The 17,969-nt window shown below is 33.8% G+C and overlaps 3 protein-coding genes across 4 annotated transcripts in view; all 3 read left to right on the top strand.

Moving 5' to 3' along the window:
• LOC125063072 (TWiK family of potassium channels protein 9-like) overlaps positions 1-17,969 on the top strand; it is a 212,087-nt gene that overhangs the window by 32,957 nt on the left and 161,161 nt on the right. The window lies entirely within an intron of this gene.
• LOC125057652 lies at positions 10,420-12,564 on the top strand. The gene is made up of 3 exons (XM_047661432.1): positions 10,420-10,730; positions 11,036-12,476; positions 12,557-12,564. Exons 2-3 carry the CDS (start codon positions 11,066-11,068, stop codon positions 12,562-12,564), a joined length of 1,419 nt encoding a protein of 472 aa, XP_047517388.1. The 5' UTR covers positions 10,420-10,730; positions 11,036-11,065.
• Positions 13,312-15,967, top strand: LOC125063071. The gene is made up of 2 exons (XM_047669308.1): positions 13,312-15,737; positions 15,780-15,967. Exons 1-2 carry the CDS (start codon positions 13,701-13,703, stop codon positions 15,852-15,854), a joined length of 2,112 nt encoding a protein of 703 aa, XP_047525264.1. The 5' UTR covers positions 13,312-13,700; the 3' UTR covers positions 15,855-15,967.

Here is a 17,969-nt window from a genome sequence, read left to right on the forward strand (position 1 = left end):
TTATAACGAGCATTAATTGAGTAATTATATTGCAATTCAGTTAATTAATGATGTTGTGTTGTTTTTGTATAAAATCATATCATTCACACCTTTGACATAAACATGTGGGAAGTATAAATAAATTTCGCAAATTTGTTTTTCGTTTTTATCACATTGTCACACCATCACCGAAACTCATATTTTTCGTATTGAGAATTTAAACACATCGCTTTTATAGTAACAGTTCTATAAACTATCCTAAATAACATTTATTTATTTTCGATATAAGCGAGAACTGCTTAAAATGATGGTCGGTTGGAAATATTTTTTGTGAAGTTTCGACATCTATAAACAGAAAAACCATTCTTTGAAATTATATTACACGAACAATGTAGCTACAATGTGCAATGTGCTAGCTGTCGGCCATTATTTTATTTACTTTGATTTCGCTAGACTGTAAATTAGATTATGACGTTTATATTCAAGCATAACTTGACGCTATAGCTAATTTTATAATACTTATCTAATTAATAGCGATTATGATTATCATTTTATATGAATGGATATAAAAGTCAATTAAAGTTAAGAACAGCAGTCATTGGGTGGATAATCTGCCCTTCATAATGAACTCAGGGGATCAAACAGTATCGAAATAGTCTATACAGTTTCCGCCTTTTAAGGAAACGTAATTTATTTTAACTTTAATTAATCAAAGTAAGAAGTATTTCATTAAGAATTTGAGGAAGTTAAGCTTGGGTGGAAAATCTGTGAAGTGTGTTATAAAATAGGGTATGTGATGTCGTAGGATTTGTAAAATATTATTGTTTTACAGAGACCCAATCTTGTTACTAAATTAAGTTTAAAACCTATGTTAGAAAAATGACACATATATTTTTGTCATTTAAAAATAAGGTCCGATAATGTTCTCTGAACGAGGCTTAGAGACAAGTAGTATGGACTCCGTTTTCGCACTTGGACGCACATTTGGTCCGTTGTATGTTAAAAACGAGGTTAATCAGAGAACATCATGTGCCGAATGCTGTTGCTACTGTATTATATTGTGTACGGATGGCATTATACTCTTTTCCGTGTTGATAGTACCGCCGAGTACAAGGATGTGGAACTTTAAATAAAGTTATTTTGACACCTAACAAATCTGCGAGCCAACACATTCGTACTGATAGTGCTCTGTGTTCCATTATTGACTTAGAAGTGGGAAAACTGAGTGTCTCCCCTATTTAAAGCATCTGGTGGAAGTGTCTTAAACGTATCTACGAAATCAAAGCTTTTTTCCAGTTAGTACATAGTAATAAAATTATTTATATGATTTGTACTGATTTAAAGCTTGAGCGTATAGGCTGCTAGTAACATTAAAGATTTGATATAGGTAGTACATTGTTGTTAAATTACTAAGGTCCCCATTGACCTTCAATGATGCGTCATAAAAGAGTTTTATGTTAGCAGATGGGGTGCGATCGAACACAAACCCGCCGTTATAAATATGAGACTACTTTATTACGTCATAACCTCGGAATTGCTTGCGGGGTAAAAAATTAGGTCAAACGAAACGCGACAATTTTAAACATTATCGACTTAAAGCTGTGTTCCCGAATTACTTAGGCGTAATGCAAGGTCGCGTTGTTTAAAGCGCTTATACTCTGCTATATGAAATGGGTTTGTTAGGAAAAAAATGGTAATATATACAGTTAATAAGTATTGGATGCTGTTTTATTCAATAGTATTACGGAAGACTTTACTAGTTAATATACAAATCGTGCTTTATACTAATTATATGTTTTTATCTTGAAGTTAGGAAGCTATCTTGAAGCGTAAGGAATTTAAAAGAAAATATGTGATATGTAATGATTGTAGGCTTCTGTTAATTATTGCTAAATGATTATATAATTATTCGTTGATATGTGTTTTTTTAGCAGTGTTGGCCTAGTGGCTTCAGCTTGCGATTCTCATACCTGAGGTCGTAGGTTCGATCCCCGTCTGTGCACCAATGGACTTTCTATGTGCGCATTTAACATTTGCTCGAACGGTGAAGGAACACATCGTGAGTAAACCGACATGTCTTAGACCCAAAAAGTCGACGGCATGTGTCAAGCACAGAAGACTAATCACCTTCTTGCCTATTAGATTTATCATGATCATTTTGATCATGAAACAGATTCAGAAATCTGAGGCCAAGACTTAAAGAGGTTGTAGCGCCACTGATTTTTTAAATATTTTTTATGTGTTTTTTGTGTTTTGGACTTTAAATATATTATGTTGAAATAAAAGGACTATTATAATAGAAAGCTTAACACGCGAAGCCGTGATTTCATTTTTCAAAGTCTAGTTTACGTAGAGTTGAATAACCGGATTTTAGCAAAATATGAATACCGGATTTCCGCGTCAAAAACTATTTTTGAATAGATTTATCGGTAAACAAACTGTTGACTGTTGTCTGTGTTTTGATTTATTATTGAAACAGTGAAAATTCCATTAGAGTTTCCTTTGTTATTTTGTCTTTTTGGGTCTTTCTTTATGGCTTGACGCTTTTGTTGTAATGGGGTAGACCTCGTTGCAATTGAATTGTGGATTTTGTATTATGATAATAGCTTTTAAAACATGACATTTTATACATATGTATGTGCGGATAATTTACGACGTCTCATACCAGGAACATAAGGTTTACCTTTATTTATAATTGTACCTTTAAATAGCTATTGAATATTTAAACAATTTTTTTTTACAAATTGTACTATTTTATTGGTTTTATTATTATTGTAGTATTTATAGGTATTAGTTTAGTATATCATCGCAAAAACCGTACAACTAGATTTCTTGATTAATAACAAGATAAGGTTATATAAAGATTATTTTAAATTGAAAAATCTACTTTATTATAATGTTAAGGAAGACCCATTAGTGGTTATCTCAAAAAAGCATAATTTAAGACAAAGTTAACAAGAGATATTCAACGGCCTCCGGATCTAGGACGAGCATTGTTCGTATCCTCTGTAAATAGATTGAATCAAAGACACTTTGAAAAATGAAGGCACAAAGTCTTTGTAGGCGGCAATAGGGACGAGACAATGAGATTGACTTCGAGTTAGAAAATGTACAATTTTGCTCGGATTCCTTTTGATATGGCAGAACTTACAAGTGCTATATTTATTTTTAAATTACTGAACTGAAGTAGCACTTTTTGCTAAACATGACATTAAAATTCCCTGTTACGCAATGACGCTTTCGTCGTTAAATTTTAGTTAATTTTAACCTTTAAATCGATGTAACTAAAAACTACAGTTTATAGACGAAGTCGCGAGAACGTATTGTTAATACGAAAAAAGGTTTTGATCAGCCAGTTGTTCTGAACAAAATGTAGATCGCTCTATAACAATAACATAAAGTATCGTACAGAGAAAATCGAAGCGTTTGAAAGCTTTGCATACATATTAACAACTGCACTGCGGAGCTTTTCTTATATATTTATATAAAATGTTATCAGTTTCGCATTTTACGACTAAACTACATAAAGGTTACTGCCCTGAAAGGACGTACAAAAATTAAATACATTTTTGGCAGCAGCCCCATGCCACCCTGAATATTGTACGCATGCACTAATTGAATTTGAAATTCGAAAACGCGAATGTCAAATGTTTTTTACATAAAATTGGGCAATGTTAACAAGAAGCTTTAAAAAAGAAACAGGATACTGTATATTTTGATCTCATAGATGTGCAAAGAGGCTGATATTTGTAAAGGGAATATAATGGCAAATAAGAATTTTTTGGTAAACCTCAAAAGTTACGATAGGAGATATTCCAATTCATTAAAACATTTTGCTGTCTGGGTAATTTCAAAGCTTAGGGAATGGCTGAATAAAAATTTCTTTTTGGTGTTTCTTCATTTATTTTAACAGAAATTCTTTTAATCGAGTTAATTAACTCTTTTCATTGCTGAGTCATCAGCTCGATATTGAACTTTTAGCTTAGGAAGTATAGGAATTATATATAGTATTTTTACAAATCACACACTGGCGTTCTTTGGCTGTTAAATCAAGTAGGATTCTTTGTAAATTAATAACATTTATTAACATATACATTATACATAACGTATAGTTATGTGTGTGTATTAATCTAATTTAATATTGGTATTAAATGGATACTTTCATGTTTTGTAAAATCGAAAATGTGAAAATCTATAATCTGATTATGATAACATAAATATATATATAAATGATTGAATTACAAAAAATACGATATAGTTCGAAATAATATGATTTACGCGTGAATCAAAGTCGGTAACGAAGTTGTACTTTTAGTGAACTAACGTTTTTGACGTGTTTGCAGTACCAGGAATAGAATAACATTTTCCCCTACAATATGTTTGTAGATTCGAGTATCCCTGGAGACACATTTACAGGCACAACGGATGAGATCTCGATGTTGCTTCTATATAATAATATTTTTTATGCGCTACAGTTTATTTAGATACATTACGAAACCTATTTGGTACCCTAGGAGTAAGTTTCCGTATTATGGATACTATTTTTAATGGAGTTAAAGATAGGTAATTCAATATGAGCATGGCAAAGTAAATTTCGTCGTTCGTAAGAAACGTCGTTCCACAACTGAGCGATTCTTAAGGCAATTTCTGCCGCGAATTACCACTATGTGGAACCAGCTGCTCACTGAAGTATTTCCGAACCAATTCGACTTAGGGTCCTTCAAGAAAAGAGCGTACCGATTCTTAAAAGAACGGCAGCGCGCTTGCGAGCCTTCTGGTAGTGCGGGTGTCCATGGGCAGCGGTATCACACACAGTGAGCCTCCTGCCCGTCTGGCCTGCTTCCTGTAACATAAAAAAAAATATCTGGTGTATGATATGCAAAATAGCTAGAGCTACTTTGCCGAGAAAGACTCAAAATGAAACAGCGGCTAGTCTATGCTGTTCCGGACAGTTGTAAGCTTGACACATGACTTTAATTTAGTTTTTTATTGCAAGTGAGAGCTGATTTACACAGGGTCAGTAACTGACTACAAATTCGAGGCAAGTCAGTGCTGACCCGAAAAAAACCCTGTGTAAACTGATTTGAAGTCAGTACAGTGGCTTGAAGTCAGCGCTGACTTGAATATTCGGACACGAATATTTTAAAGTCAGTTGGCGCCCCCCGCCACCCGCGCACCCCCACGCCAGCCAAATAAACCCCGTGTAAACAGACAAGTCAGTGCGTGGTTAGTCACTGTCGCTGCGTTGTAGAGTGACCACGTTTTTTTCGCTGGCGATAAAAATTAAGCTTAGCGAAGACGAAACCTTAAAATTGGTGCAATTATATGGCGAAAACGAGTGCCTTTGGCATATTAAATCCCTAAATTACCGCAATAAAGAAATGCGGTCAACAGCGTTGCAAAATATGGCTCAACAAATGCAAATCGAAGGGCTCACTTCTACTGAAGTAAAAAATAAAATTAAAGCCATAAGGGCTACATATTATTTAGAGCTCGACAAGATACAAAAATCCACCAGATCTGGCGCTAGTGGGAACGTATATGTCCCAAAAGTCAAGTGGTTTCAAGAACTGGACGTCTTTATAATAAATGCTATTGTAAATAAATAAATAAATTTTTCAACAAATAATTAAATCGTCGTGTCCGTTGTTTTCGCGAATTCATTTTTCCCACTGACTTCACAAACGTGTGCTCATCGTGAGAAACGCACCACTACTACTTACTTCATGTAAACAGTTAAAGTCAGTCGCGGCGCCGACATTGGCGCTGCGACTGACTTGTCTACTTACCCTGTGTAAATCAGCCATGACATTAAACTTAATGGTCAGTAAGTTGCAGGAGTGGAAGCGATATTACGGACGTCGAAGTGTTTTTTGTGTAAGAGACTTAATGCCAAAACATTTTTTTTTACCTTAATTGCATTTTTATTAGCTACAAAAGTGACGTTAGAAGCCATAATTTTGGCTTATTTTTTAATATTAATCACTTGCACATACGGCCACAAAAACACTGAAGAACCAGCATGTAATACGTTAAAAATCGATAGCTTTTTAAATCACAAGATGGTACGACATAAAACTACTTGATTATTTAAAAAACTATATTTATAAGTAAATTACATTCATATAATATAATAAATAGTGATAATCATAAGTGCCACTTTCTGGATGCTAAAAACTTGATATAATCATTTGAATCTAAGTAATCATTTCATTAGCGAAGAGCATCACAATTTGTGTCGGATCCGAGGGCCCTCAATCATACTCAATTTCAGTTGTCCTCCATTACACGGATCTCATCACGATTAATACTTCCAACGGACACTACTTTTCTTTCTGCGCCTAGCGGATTATTCAGAAACTAAGCCGTTAATAAAGAGAAGATTTTATATATAAACGAAATGGATACATTAAATTTAAATTTAGGAATACAGGAATATAGGAACGAATATAGGAATTCATCCTGTATTCGAATGAGAATTCTCGTCAAGAACAGGTTTCTTACGTCTAACTGTGGAGCGTCAATGTTTCAATTGGTTTGTGACGTTTTAAGCACAATTTTAATAGTTTAATGGATATAATGTTATAGTGTATATGTCACTGGCTTTAGTATATAAGTTAGTTATTTAAATATGTTCGACGTCCTGGAGGACAGAAAAACTGTGTCCCGTTTGTGTTTCCACCACATATTTTCTATTTAAGATCATGCATATAATAAATAAAATAAATAGGTAATATCTACTTATTTTAAGTTAAAACACATTTGAATCTGTGAAGCGATTCTCGTATAACGTATTGAAAACGTCAAAATTGGTACTTTCTTATACTTAAAGCAATCGAAAGCATTGTCCGCGTGTGATTCTGCTGAAAAATGCAACGAAAAGTGATTTTAATTATATTCATTACGAACAAAATAAAAAAGCTTCCTCAATTTCGAGGGGTCTAAACGATTTATAAAGATAAGATGAATGATGGATTTATGCATCAATTTAATAAAGTCCGGCTATTATTTTTGCAAAATACTGCCTTTCCGTTGCTCTTAAATGAGAACTTCAGATTAACCCTCTGAGTTTTTCACCGCCGATATTTCAGAGTTCACCAACCGACCGCTCTTTTAATTCCAAACTATTATTTACCTTTTTTGTATTTCGACTTTTTTGTAATTGGGGCGTTCATTAGTACTTTAAATGTGGAGTGAACAATCAGAATATCCAGGCACAACTACTGTAGAAGAAAAAGTTTGATACTTTAACATGTTTTGATATAGATTAGAGTCTATTTAAATCAAATTTCGTTATAGTAATAATTTTTCTACATGTATTTTGTCATCATCATTGTTCAACTCATCTTATATACTCTCAATAACCTTATGCAGTCTGAATGTCTCAATTTCCGTATTGCCTATCGTAGTGGTCCAACCTATATGACACCAAAAGTATCGAATAACATTGGTATCGGTTTTTAAATATATCGCAAAAATATTGATTGCATTATATCCTCTAACACTTTACACACTTTTCTACAGTCGAAAATGTAAGATACACAGGATGTAATTACTTTTTTAGACAACGTAACACGATGCACAATACTAAAGCGATCAATAATTATTCGTTGACATCAAATGTCGATTTACAAGCAACGTCAATTAGTTCGTGTCTGTGTAAGCACTAAGCAATCATTGTTACATAATTGTCGTATTTTACAGTACAATGCATATATATGTCACCGTAAAATTGTAAACACCTTTAGATTGTAATCTATCTCGCGAGATTATAAACTGTCGAAAGATTGTGAACCTCAACGAACTGCTTACAATTTAACGTATTATTATTCGGTAGTTATATGAAATTGTTGGAAAGTAAAATTAATCTGTAATTGACCAAAGAAGTTTGAATGATAACTAAGTTAGTGTAGTACAATCTACCGAATAATAATACGTTAAATTGTAAGCAGTAAGCTGAGGTTCACAATCTTTCGACAGTTTATAATCTCGCGAGATTGATTACAATCTAACGGTGTTTACAATTTTACGTTAACATATATATAACGTACCAGAGACAATCTCAGCCGCACTGGCACAGACTCAATTTTTCTTTAATAATATCTCGGAATTGCTGATGACAGCTAATTTAAAAAATGTTGATATAAAGATGAAAATTTCCTTAAGTTGTCGTAATGAAATAAATGATTGTTAGATACCACTCAGGCTTTTATTAAAATAATTAATAAATGGTAATTGCGTTTTATGATTTAAATGTTGTAAGTATACACTTTCACCTAATTTAATTGCGTTTTATTATTACAAACTCTTTTAATTAAGGACAAATTTTAAAGGTATTGAACTTGTTTTTGGTGTAATTAATTATATTGTTTTAAATATTTCTTCCCATTTCCATTATCCAATTTCGCAACATCGTGCAATTATATGAACATAGTGCAAACATTTTTTTTGGTTCACTGCTGGGATTTCAACATCGAACGCCTACACTACTAGGCCAACACTGCTCTTTATTATGTAAGAATGAATATTATAAACGAATTTATAAAAACGAATCTAAAAACAATCGGTATCACTTTCAAAGTAAACGTTGAGGAAACTAACAATTAAGCTGGGGGAAAACGTAAGTAAAGAACAATCACTTTTCTTTCATTGTTTACTTTACTAATTGATTCTTTTATCTCCAAATACTTACTAAGAGTCATTTGTTGGTTTAATGGTTATATTGTAATATTAGAGATTCGCTACGGAAAAGTAGATTTACGGAAATATATTATCTTTAATGTAATAATACGATTATAAACCCACTAAACATATTTAATAACCATAAACAATATTATTGTTGCACATTCTTCAACGCAGTATAAATAATTTCAATATTTCTTTCACATAAAAATCTGCCTCCATAAGACATATTTTGGTTTTGTTGAAGTTATACTTCTTTAGGCGCGTTATGAAAAATTGATGAGAGTGAAATTTTACGATGCACGCGCACCGTGACACAAAATTAACACAATGAAGTTGCCCACGGAAGATGCTACGGCATTGGACATAATTTAAAAACAACATTCGAATAATAATAGAATTTAAGTTACACTTAATGTAAGAGAATAATAATAAATATTTATTTATTTAATTTTTCAAATGTAAACTGAACTTTATTGACTATAATGACTCCTTTTCCAGCGTTTGATTATTTAATTGTAATTAATTATTTGCATGCAATCAAAAACTATTTTTAATAATGCTAAAGTATAACTTCTTACGCGCGTACATAAGTACACGCACCCTTTTTTTAGTTCTTCAGATCAGTTTTTTGTGCCTTCCACTCAACCGCTTATATTCCACTACCTCCAACTAACGCTAAACTCTCCACGAATACAATATATTCCGTGGTATAATAGATTGCGCGGTACACGAGGTGAACGTATATGACATGAAAGAGTTACATCATCATTATGTTTCTTCATCAGACAAGATATTATTGAACTCTGCCTAAAGAGAAATGGGTTATTGACTCTAAGACTCAATTTGGAATGCAGTTTTTTGCTTTAGCAAGTACTCGAGAATAACAATAAAAGCAAAGCATGAAAAGAATTTCCAGTAATAAATCATAGAACATTATACTTGGTGATCTATGAAATGAATCGTAAGCACAAAAGGGTATCCGCTAAGCTGTTAAATAAAAGTTAATTGAAACGTCAGTCGTGTGGCGAACTGCCTGAAATGAAAAATGGAAGATTGGAGCGAAATTGTTATTTTAATACGTCTTCCGCTAGTAAAGATTGTTAGAAAAATATTACTAGAATGAAGTGAGCAAGAATTGTGATTTCTATTATTTTAACTGTACATAATAAAATTATAAATGATTTATCTAAGTTTATTTCGAAAAGTCGAAAATCTGGTAAAGTATTATTTTAAATGTGATGTTTCGTCCTCTGATTTTTATGATAATAACATTAAAAAAAACAATTTTCTTCGCAATCGCCTGCAAAATAATAGAGTGTGCGACTATCATATTATATGGATCTTTATTCATTTATAGCCCCGATATAGCTTTTATTTTTTTCATACGACATTTCTGATGTCATTAGAATATGAATGGTTTCAATACAATGTTTTGACTGTGATTTTGATTTTCCTCGTAACGAACATCAAAGCGACGTTGTTCAATTACTTGTTTAGACAATCCTAATTGCTTTTAATATACATGACACAAAGGGGGTATTATGTGTTATTTTATTTATATATATATATTATCAAAATTAATAAAATAATTAATTTACTAAAATCCATATGTATACCTAAAATATTTAAAAATCAGAGCATAAAGCTTTATTCGAAAGCTTGCTATTTATGGTGAATTTAAATTGGAATCTAATTGTCTTGTAAAATATTGTATATGCGACGCGATACACATAATAAATCAGTAATGATACTGTTGGTGCATAGCGCCTGAATACTATTGAGTAGCAACTACTACAAATGTCTTCACTGCTACAAACAGAACAAGGGCGTGCTTTAGTTTGTAGTATTACTAATTCATTCCAATTACACCTCTGTACAAAGAAACATCTTTTTTGATTTATAATCCTTTTTTCAAAGAAAATATATTAATTTAACTTTCATACTATCCTGCAGTAACATTGGTCCTTCGAGCCGGATAATAATTGAAATAAGGAATTAATTAATTACTTCAATCAAGGTCAGTGGAGGTTATCAAGAAGAAAAAAGGATTTGTACAGGAGTGTGTCGTGAGTCGGTATAGTTTTTTCTTACGTTATTTAAATGATTTAAAAACCTGATTTAATTATTGTTATGTATAAAAGTGATTTGTGTTAATTATTATATACGTAGTTGTATATTATTATTTTTAATAAAATTGTAGGTGTTACGTACTATTTTACATACCACGTTTTGAATACTGCTACCTACTACTTATGTTCAAAATATATATTTCTTTTAGTGTTTTTGAAGTAGATAATTTAATTCTGTTTTATTTTGGTTGATTGTGTGTGTAAGTTTTTTTTAATTATTTACCTTAGAATATTGACGATAGTTCCAGGATTTAACTGCTGGCTCTGCAAACATGTCTGAAAAAACCGAAGTAGCTGAACTTATTAAAAAGCGCAGCAGCTATAAGGGTCAAGTTACCATTTTCAACGGGTTTTTATCTTCATTTGAATCGCCATCACCTCCCGATGAAAGGGATTATGAGGAGTTGGAGTTGCGCATTAAGAGGTTTGATGCATTGTATAATAAGTTCGATGAGGTGCAAACACGATTGGAATGTTTACAGGATGATGAGAGTCAGGTGTTTGGGGAGCGTGAGGAATTTGAAAATAGATATTATAAGGCATTAAGTAATGCTCAGAAAATTCTTTCAAATTATAAAAAATCTCACATTCCTCTTCCATCTGATGGCGATGGTAGTGTCATACATAGTGTTAAACTGAATCCTGTCAAATTGCCCACGATCCAAATACCGAAATTTAACGGTTTATTTAACGAGTGGATCGGTTTTAGGGATACGTTTATGAGCCTAATTCACACCAACAACGACCTAGACGATATTAACAAATTCCATTATTTGAAGTCGTCTCTAGAGGGCAGCGCTGCTTTGGTAGTATCTTCCGTTGAGCTCTCAGGAAAGAATTATAGCGTAGCTTGGACATTACTGTGTGACAGATTCGATAATAAAAACTTATTAATCCAACATCATGTTGCTGCACTATTTAAAATTGAACCTGTCACACGGGAGACAGCATGTAATTTAAAGGGCATCGTTGACCAATTAAATAAAAATCTAAGGGCCTTAGATACATTGGGTGAATCCACTAAACATTGGGATACTTTATTAGTTTACCTAATAAGTCAAAAGTTAGACACAAAATCATTCCGAGAATGGGAGGAATATAAAGGCCGGCTACCCACCGACACACGTATTGAACTTTTACACTTATTAGATTTCTTACGTGTTCGCATTACTTTATTAGATTCAGTTGAACACAACACAAATTCAAAAATTAAACCCAGTCACAAAATTATGACGTTACAGACTAATAATATTAACATTAAAGAGATTTGTCCTAAATGTGATGGCGAGCATAAACTGAATATGTGTTCTCAGTTTTTAGCCTTAAATAACGAAGAGCGTCTTCAATTATTGCCAACATTTAAGGTTTGTTTTAATTGTTTCTCTAAATCTCATTTCTCAAATAATTGCAAAAAATCAGGTTGCAAAATATGTAAGAAAAAACATTCAGTTTTAGTTCACGTTGCAGATAAGCAGAAGCTGTTAGTGCGTGGTGAGGGTATTGGTTCTAATGCTACTCCCGCCATCAGTAATCCGAATAACTTGACATTATCAACCAGCGTTTCTTCTGCCGGTCAAGACAATAATTGTCGCCGCGGAAATTTGGTTTTATTATCCACTGCGCTAGTCAAGTTATACGATTCAAACAATCGCGAACACGTTGTTCGTGTTATATTAGATTCTGGTAGCACATCTAGCCTTTTATCGTACAGGATGTTTCAACAGTTAAATCTGTCGTATAATAAAATAAGTCAATCCGTTCAGGGTATTAATAATGCAATTACCCAAATCGATAAAATGTGTAATCTGCGTTTTAAGTCATTGGATGACTCATTTACGTGTAACATTAATTGTTTTATTTTACCATCGTTAACTGATAGTGTACCAAACAGTACAGTTAATATCTTAAATTTAAATATTCCTACGAATATTTGTTTAGCGGATCCTCATTTTTATAAACCCGCGTCCATCGACCTTATATTAGGCGCTGATGTCTTTTGGAATATAGTAGGAAACCAAAGAATTGAGTTAGGGCATAACAAACCTACTCTTTGTGAAACAAGGTTAGGTTGGATAGTTTCTGGTCCAGTTTGTGATACGGTTTTATTTTCAACTTGTCCACCTAATCGTATTCAGTGCAATTTTGTTAGTAAAAATCTAATTGATGATGATATTAATTCTACGTCAAATAATTTAAGCCTTAACAGTATTCAGATGGTAGGTCCAACGGTTCAGGACGATCTTGTGTCCATTCTTTTAAGGTTCAGACAACATAAGTATGTTATCGTCGCTGACATAGAGAAAATGTACCGAAAAATACTTGTTCATCCTGATGATAGATACCTGCAGCATATATTATGGCGTGACAACCCATCTCAATCCCTTAGAGCTTTCCAATTAAATACTGTAACATATGGTACCGCGAGTGCACCATTTCTCGCTACAAGATGTCTGAAACAATTGGGACTCGAATGTCAAGACCACCAGATAGCAGAAGTCATTCTCCATGGGATGGGATGATCTGAATTTAGTGAGGAATATTCGCGAAAAAGTAATAACCACACTAGGCTCAGCTGGTTTATTCCTACGAAAGTGGAAGTCTAATGAGCCTCAATTAATTTCAGAGTCTGCAACAGAAGCCTCGCATAATCTTAATGTTGGGGGGAATGAGCCAAGTAAGACCTTAGGTTTAGGTTGGCTACCTGTTTGTGATGATCTTTATTTCCCAATTGGGTTCTCTACTGCGGCTAACACAAAACGTACCTTGCTTTCAGTGATCTCACAAATATTTGATCCTTTAGGTCTTCTCTCTCCTGTTGTCATTAAATTTAAGATTATATTACAAAGTTTATGGTTGCAGAATCTATCATGGGATGAACCTCTTCCTTCGCACATCCAAGCACTCTGGATGGATGCTACTAAAAATTTAAATGTGTTAAATAATTTACGGGTATCACGTCATGTAATGATTAATTCGTATGAACAATTAGAAATTCATGTGTTTTCGGACGCTTCTGAAAGGGCATACGGTGCCTGTTTATACATACGTAGTAGTGATCGTAGCGGTAATGTATTAGTACGTTTATTAACAGCTAAGAGTAGGGTAGCACCGATTAAACCAACTACAATACCACGGCTCGAGCTTTGTGGAGCTCAAGTGGCTGCAAAACTATATAAAAAGGTTTGTAGTTCGTTAAGAATTAAAGTTACGAAATCATTTTTCTGGACTGACTCTTCCATTGTATTAGGTTGGCTTAAGATGTTGCCAAGTAAATTAAATACGTTTGTAAGGAATCGCGTCGGAGACATTTTAGAAATAACCGGTGATTGTGAATGGCGTCATGTTCCTACCGCTCAAAACCCAGCTGATTATGTTTCTCGAGGAGTTAAAGTCGATGATATTGAATCACTAAACACATGGTGGTCAGGACCAAACTTTTTACAGAAGTCTTATACTGATTGGCCTTCCATTTTAGTACAATGTGAACCGTTGCCAGAAATGCGTAATGAGGTATGTTTACTTAACATTGCTCATCCAATAGAATTCATTCAATTTGAACGCTTTTCAAATTTTAACAGACTACGACGTGCTATAGCTTATCTACTTAGGTTTATTGAATCGTGTAAGGGTCGACGTGCTGTAACTAATTACCTTACTGAAACAGAATTAAGTAATTCACTTAACGTTATTATTCGTTCTGCTCAGAGAGAATCTTTTCCAGAATATGATATTCTTTTACAAAAGAAAGAATTACCAGTTAAAAGTGCTTTGTTAAAATTTAATGTATTTTTAGATCAAAATAATTTAATGCGTATTGGCGGTCGTATTAGTAATTCACAATTTTCATATGATAAAAAACATCCTTTACTATTAATGTCCACACATCGATTAACACAATTAATATTTCAACATGAACATTTGAAACTTATGCATGCTGGGCCACAGTTATTGTTATCTTCAATAAGAGAAGTTTATTGGCCTATCGGTGGTAGAAATTTAGCAAAGACTACTTATAGACGATGTATCAGGTGTACACGCATGAAAGGAAAGATTGAAGCTCCTATTATGGGTAATTTACCCCAGCGTCGAGTAACTCCCGGTAATTATCCTTTTGAGTCTGTTGGCGTGGACTATGCAGGTCCTATTGCTTCTGTTAGTCGTCAAGGTCGTGGCTCCCGTGTTGTCAAAGTTTATATAGTTATATTTGTATGTTTTACGACTAAAGCATTACATCTGGAATTAGTGGGTGATTTGACAAGTAACAGTTTTATTTCTACTTTTCGTCGATTCATTGCTCGTCGGGGTAAACCATTGCACTTATATTCAGATAATGGTACTACATTTGTTGGGGCTTGTAAAGATTTAGCTAATTTCTTAATGCATAACTCTGACTCTCTTGCCACTGATCTCATCAATGATGGCATAAACTTTCATTTCATACCTGCGTATTCACCACATTTTGGTGGGATTTGGGAGGCAGCAGTTAAATCTACGAAATACCATTTATTAAGAGTATTAGGGAACTCTAAATTAACTTTTGAAGAATTGTATACAGTTTTAACGCAAATAGAAGCTATTTTAAACTCACGACCACTCACTCCCTTATCAACGCACCCTGAAGATCTGACCCCACTGACCCCTGGACATTTTTTGATCGGACGTCCACTCACAGCTATTCCAACTGAAAGTTATGTAGACCACAATTTTACTCATCTTTCAAGATTTCGAAGAATTGAACAGCTTCGTCAACATTTCTGGACACGATGGAGCAAGGAGTATATCTCAGAACTCCAAAAACGGACAAAATGGCAAACCCAAGGAAACCCTTTGCAAATTGACTCACTTGTTTTGCTAAAGGAGGAAAATCTGCCACCTATGAAATGGAAGCTGGGTCGCATCGTGGCGCTCTTTCCTGGTGCAGATGATGTTGTTCGTGTCGCAGAAATTAGAACGTCTACTGGAAATGTGAGACGATCATTTTCGAAAATTTGTCCATTGCCGAGTGGATTGGTTGAAGCCAAGCCTTCAACGCCTGGGGGCATGTTGGTGCATAGCGCCTGAATACTATTGAGTAGCAACTACTACAAATGTCTTCACTGCTACAAACAGAACAAGGGCGTGCTTTAGTTTGTAGTATTACTAATTCATTCCAATTACACCTCTGTACAAAGAAACATCTTTTTTGATTTATAATCCTTTTTTCAAAGAAAATATATTAATTTAACTTTCATACTATCCTGCAGTAACAGATACCATCAATGTACACTAAAAATACTGAACAATTTAATAAATAAATTTTTATATATCGGTAAGATAAATAGCGTATTTTGGTACCATTTTAATTGAGTGCAGTTGTGCGGATAAACGTTAAACTTTGTTTTGACAATATATGTTTGTTGGAAAGTTACAATGAGCTTGCAGAACCAATAACGAAACTGATAACCAGTGCAGTTATAATAACTACCTGAAGTCAATATAGCTATCTGTGATTGTACAACATTACATTACACTGATTGATGCAAACGTTGGGAATTTTTGTCGCAAGTGTACAAAGCATCAGCATAAGAAGGTGCCTTCGTAGTTGCTCCATGCTAGGTCCTCAATGTTTAAAGTGGGTGTAGGTTGGATGGTCTTCACAATATTATTCGCTTCAGCCTGAAGTGATGAACAAATATTATGAGAGGACAAGTATATATTTTTGCTCTGATCCCATTGGGAGCGTACATGACCTTACACAAAATAGTACTGAGGTACTTTTACTCGGTTTTATTTGTATTTACCTTACCCGACAGACATTTTGTAAGCATTCAATTAACGTTTTACCGCATCGGACAACGGATACTTTCATCGTTGTTAGAGCTTAAAAATAACCAGTGGCGCTACAATCTTTTAGGTCTGGGCCAGTTTCGTGATTATTTATTTTTATTAATGGGCAAATAGATGAGCAGCCTTCTGTGCCTGATACATGACGTCGATATTTGGGTCTAAGGTATGCCGGTTTCCTCACGATGTTTACCGTACAAGCGCCGGGTGTAGTGCACAGCCGTCCCCAGTGCTTTCGCTTTCCCCAGTGCTCTCGCTCAATCTCGGGAATAATTTCGCCTCAAAATAGAGGTAACCCTATACAGGCAAGCCATCCCGTGGCATAAGTCAGTCAAAAATCACTCCAGTCAGTTTCCGTCCTGCCCTTCAGGCGATCTGCCCAAGCCGAGGTCCGAGTCTAAAAGGAGACACCCTTGTGCTAGCTGAAAAGAAAATAAAGAAAACGCCCATTCCGGCCGAGCTACACTCGCCAAAACACCCCGAGCAGCGAGTTTCAATAAAAAAAATAAAAATGTGTGCGAGTACTAGGTGTACACACGTAAGAAGTGAAACTTCTTTATGACCTTATTTTTCGAAAAATGATCTACTATATATGCAACTTAACGAAATTGGTTAAATAAAGTTTAACAAAAGGCTTTTATTATTATAGACATGAATACAAATACAATTATTTCATTTTACCTTATTACTACTAAGATTATTACAGAATTTCATTAATTGTAATAGAATTATTACTATCATTGTTATCGTTATTATATATTATAATTAATAGTTATATAAAATATAATAGTTAATATAAAATATAATTTAGTTAAATAACTATTTCTTTAAACACAGTAAATTTTGATACACTGCCTAGCATACAATTTACAAATTAATTGCTGCAAATTGCGATTAGCAAATTTCAAGTCGAAAATGTAATCCGTTGTCAAACTTCAAAGTCAAAAACATACTATATGTCATATTTTAACGCCAATAAAGAAGTTTGACTTCAAAAAGCAACATGGCGCGTAACGGAAAAATGTGACGCGTAACGCAAAATGTTACACTAAATTTTTTTCCAACCCCGATAAAGAAGTTTCACTTCAAAAATGCACAGCTGTGATTCGAACGCACGGTGTTAGTGTGAGGCCAATACTGCTCTTCCGTAGAGAAGCATCAAGATATTTTGAAAAATCTACAAATCTTAAAAGGCGGCGATGTAAAACACTCCATACATTAATACAATTTACTATAAAAAATCTTTGATTTTAAATAAAATTATTCTATCATGACTAATCAATCGATTGATTCCATTTACCAGGAAGCTATATGAAGAAAGCTATTACTTGATTCTCTTTTATGTCAACTGTA

This window comes from Pieris napi, chromosome 2 (assembly GCF_905475465.1).
Source record: "Pieris napi chromosome 2, ilPieNapi1.2, whole genome shotgun sequence".
Taxonomy (NCBI): Eukaryota; Metazoa; Arthropoda; class Insecta; order Lepidoptera; family Pieridae; genus Pieris; species Pieris napi.

Coding starts and splice junctions, on each gene's coding strand:
- LOC125057652 (XM_047661432.1), top strand. CDS start 11,066: ATGTCTGAAAAAACCGAAGTAGCTGAACTTATTAAAAAGCGCAGCAGC.
- LOC125063071 (XM_047669308.1), top strand. CDS start 13,701: ATGGATGCTACTAAAAATTTAAATGTGTTAAATAATTTACGGGTATCA. Junction 15,738..15,779: donor ATGTTGTTCGTGTCGCAGAA/ATTAGAACGTCT, acceptor TCATTTTCGAAA/ATTTGTCCATTGCCGAGTGG.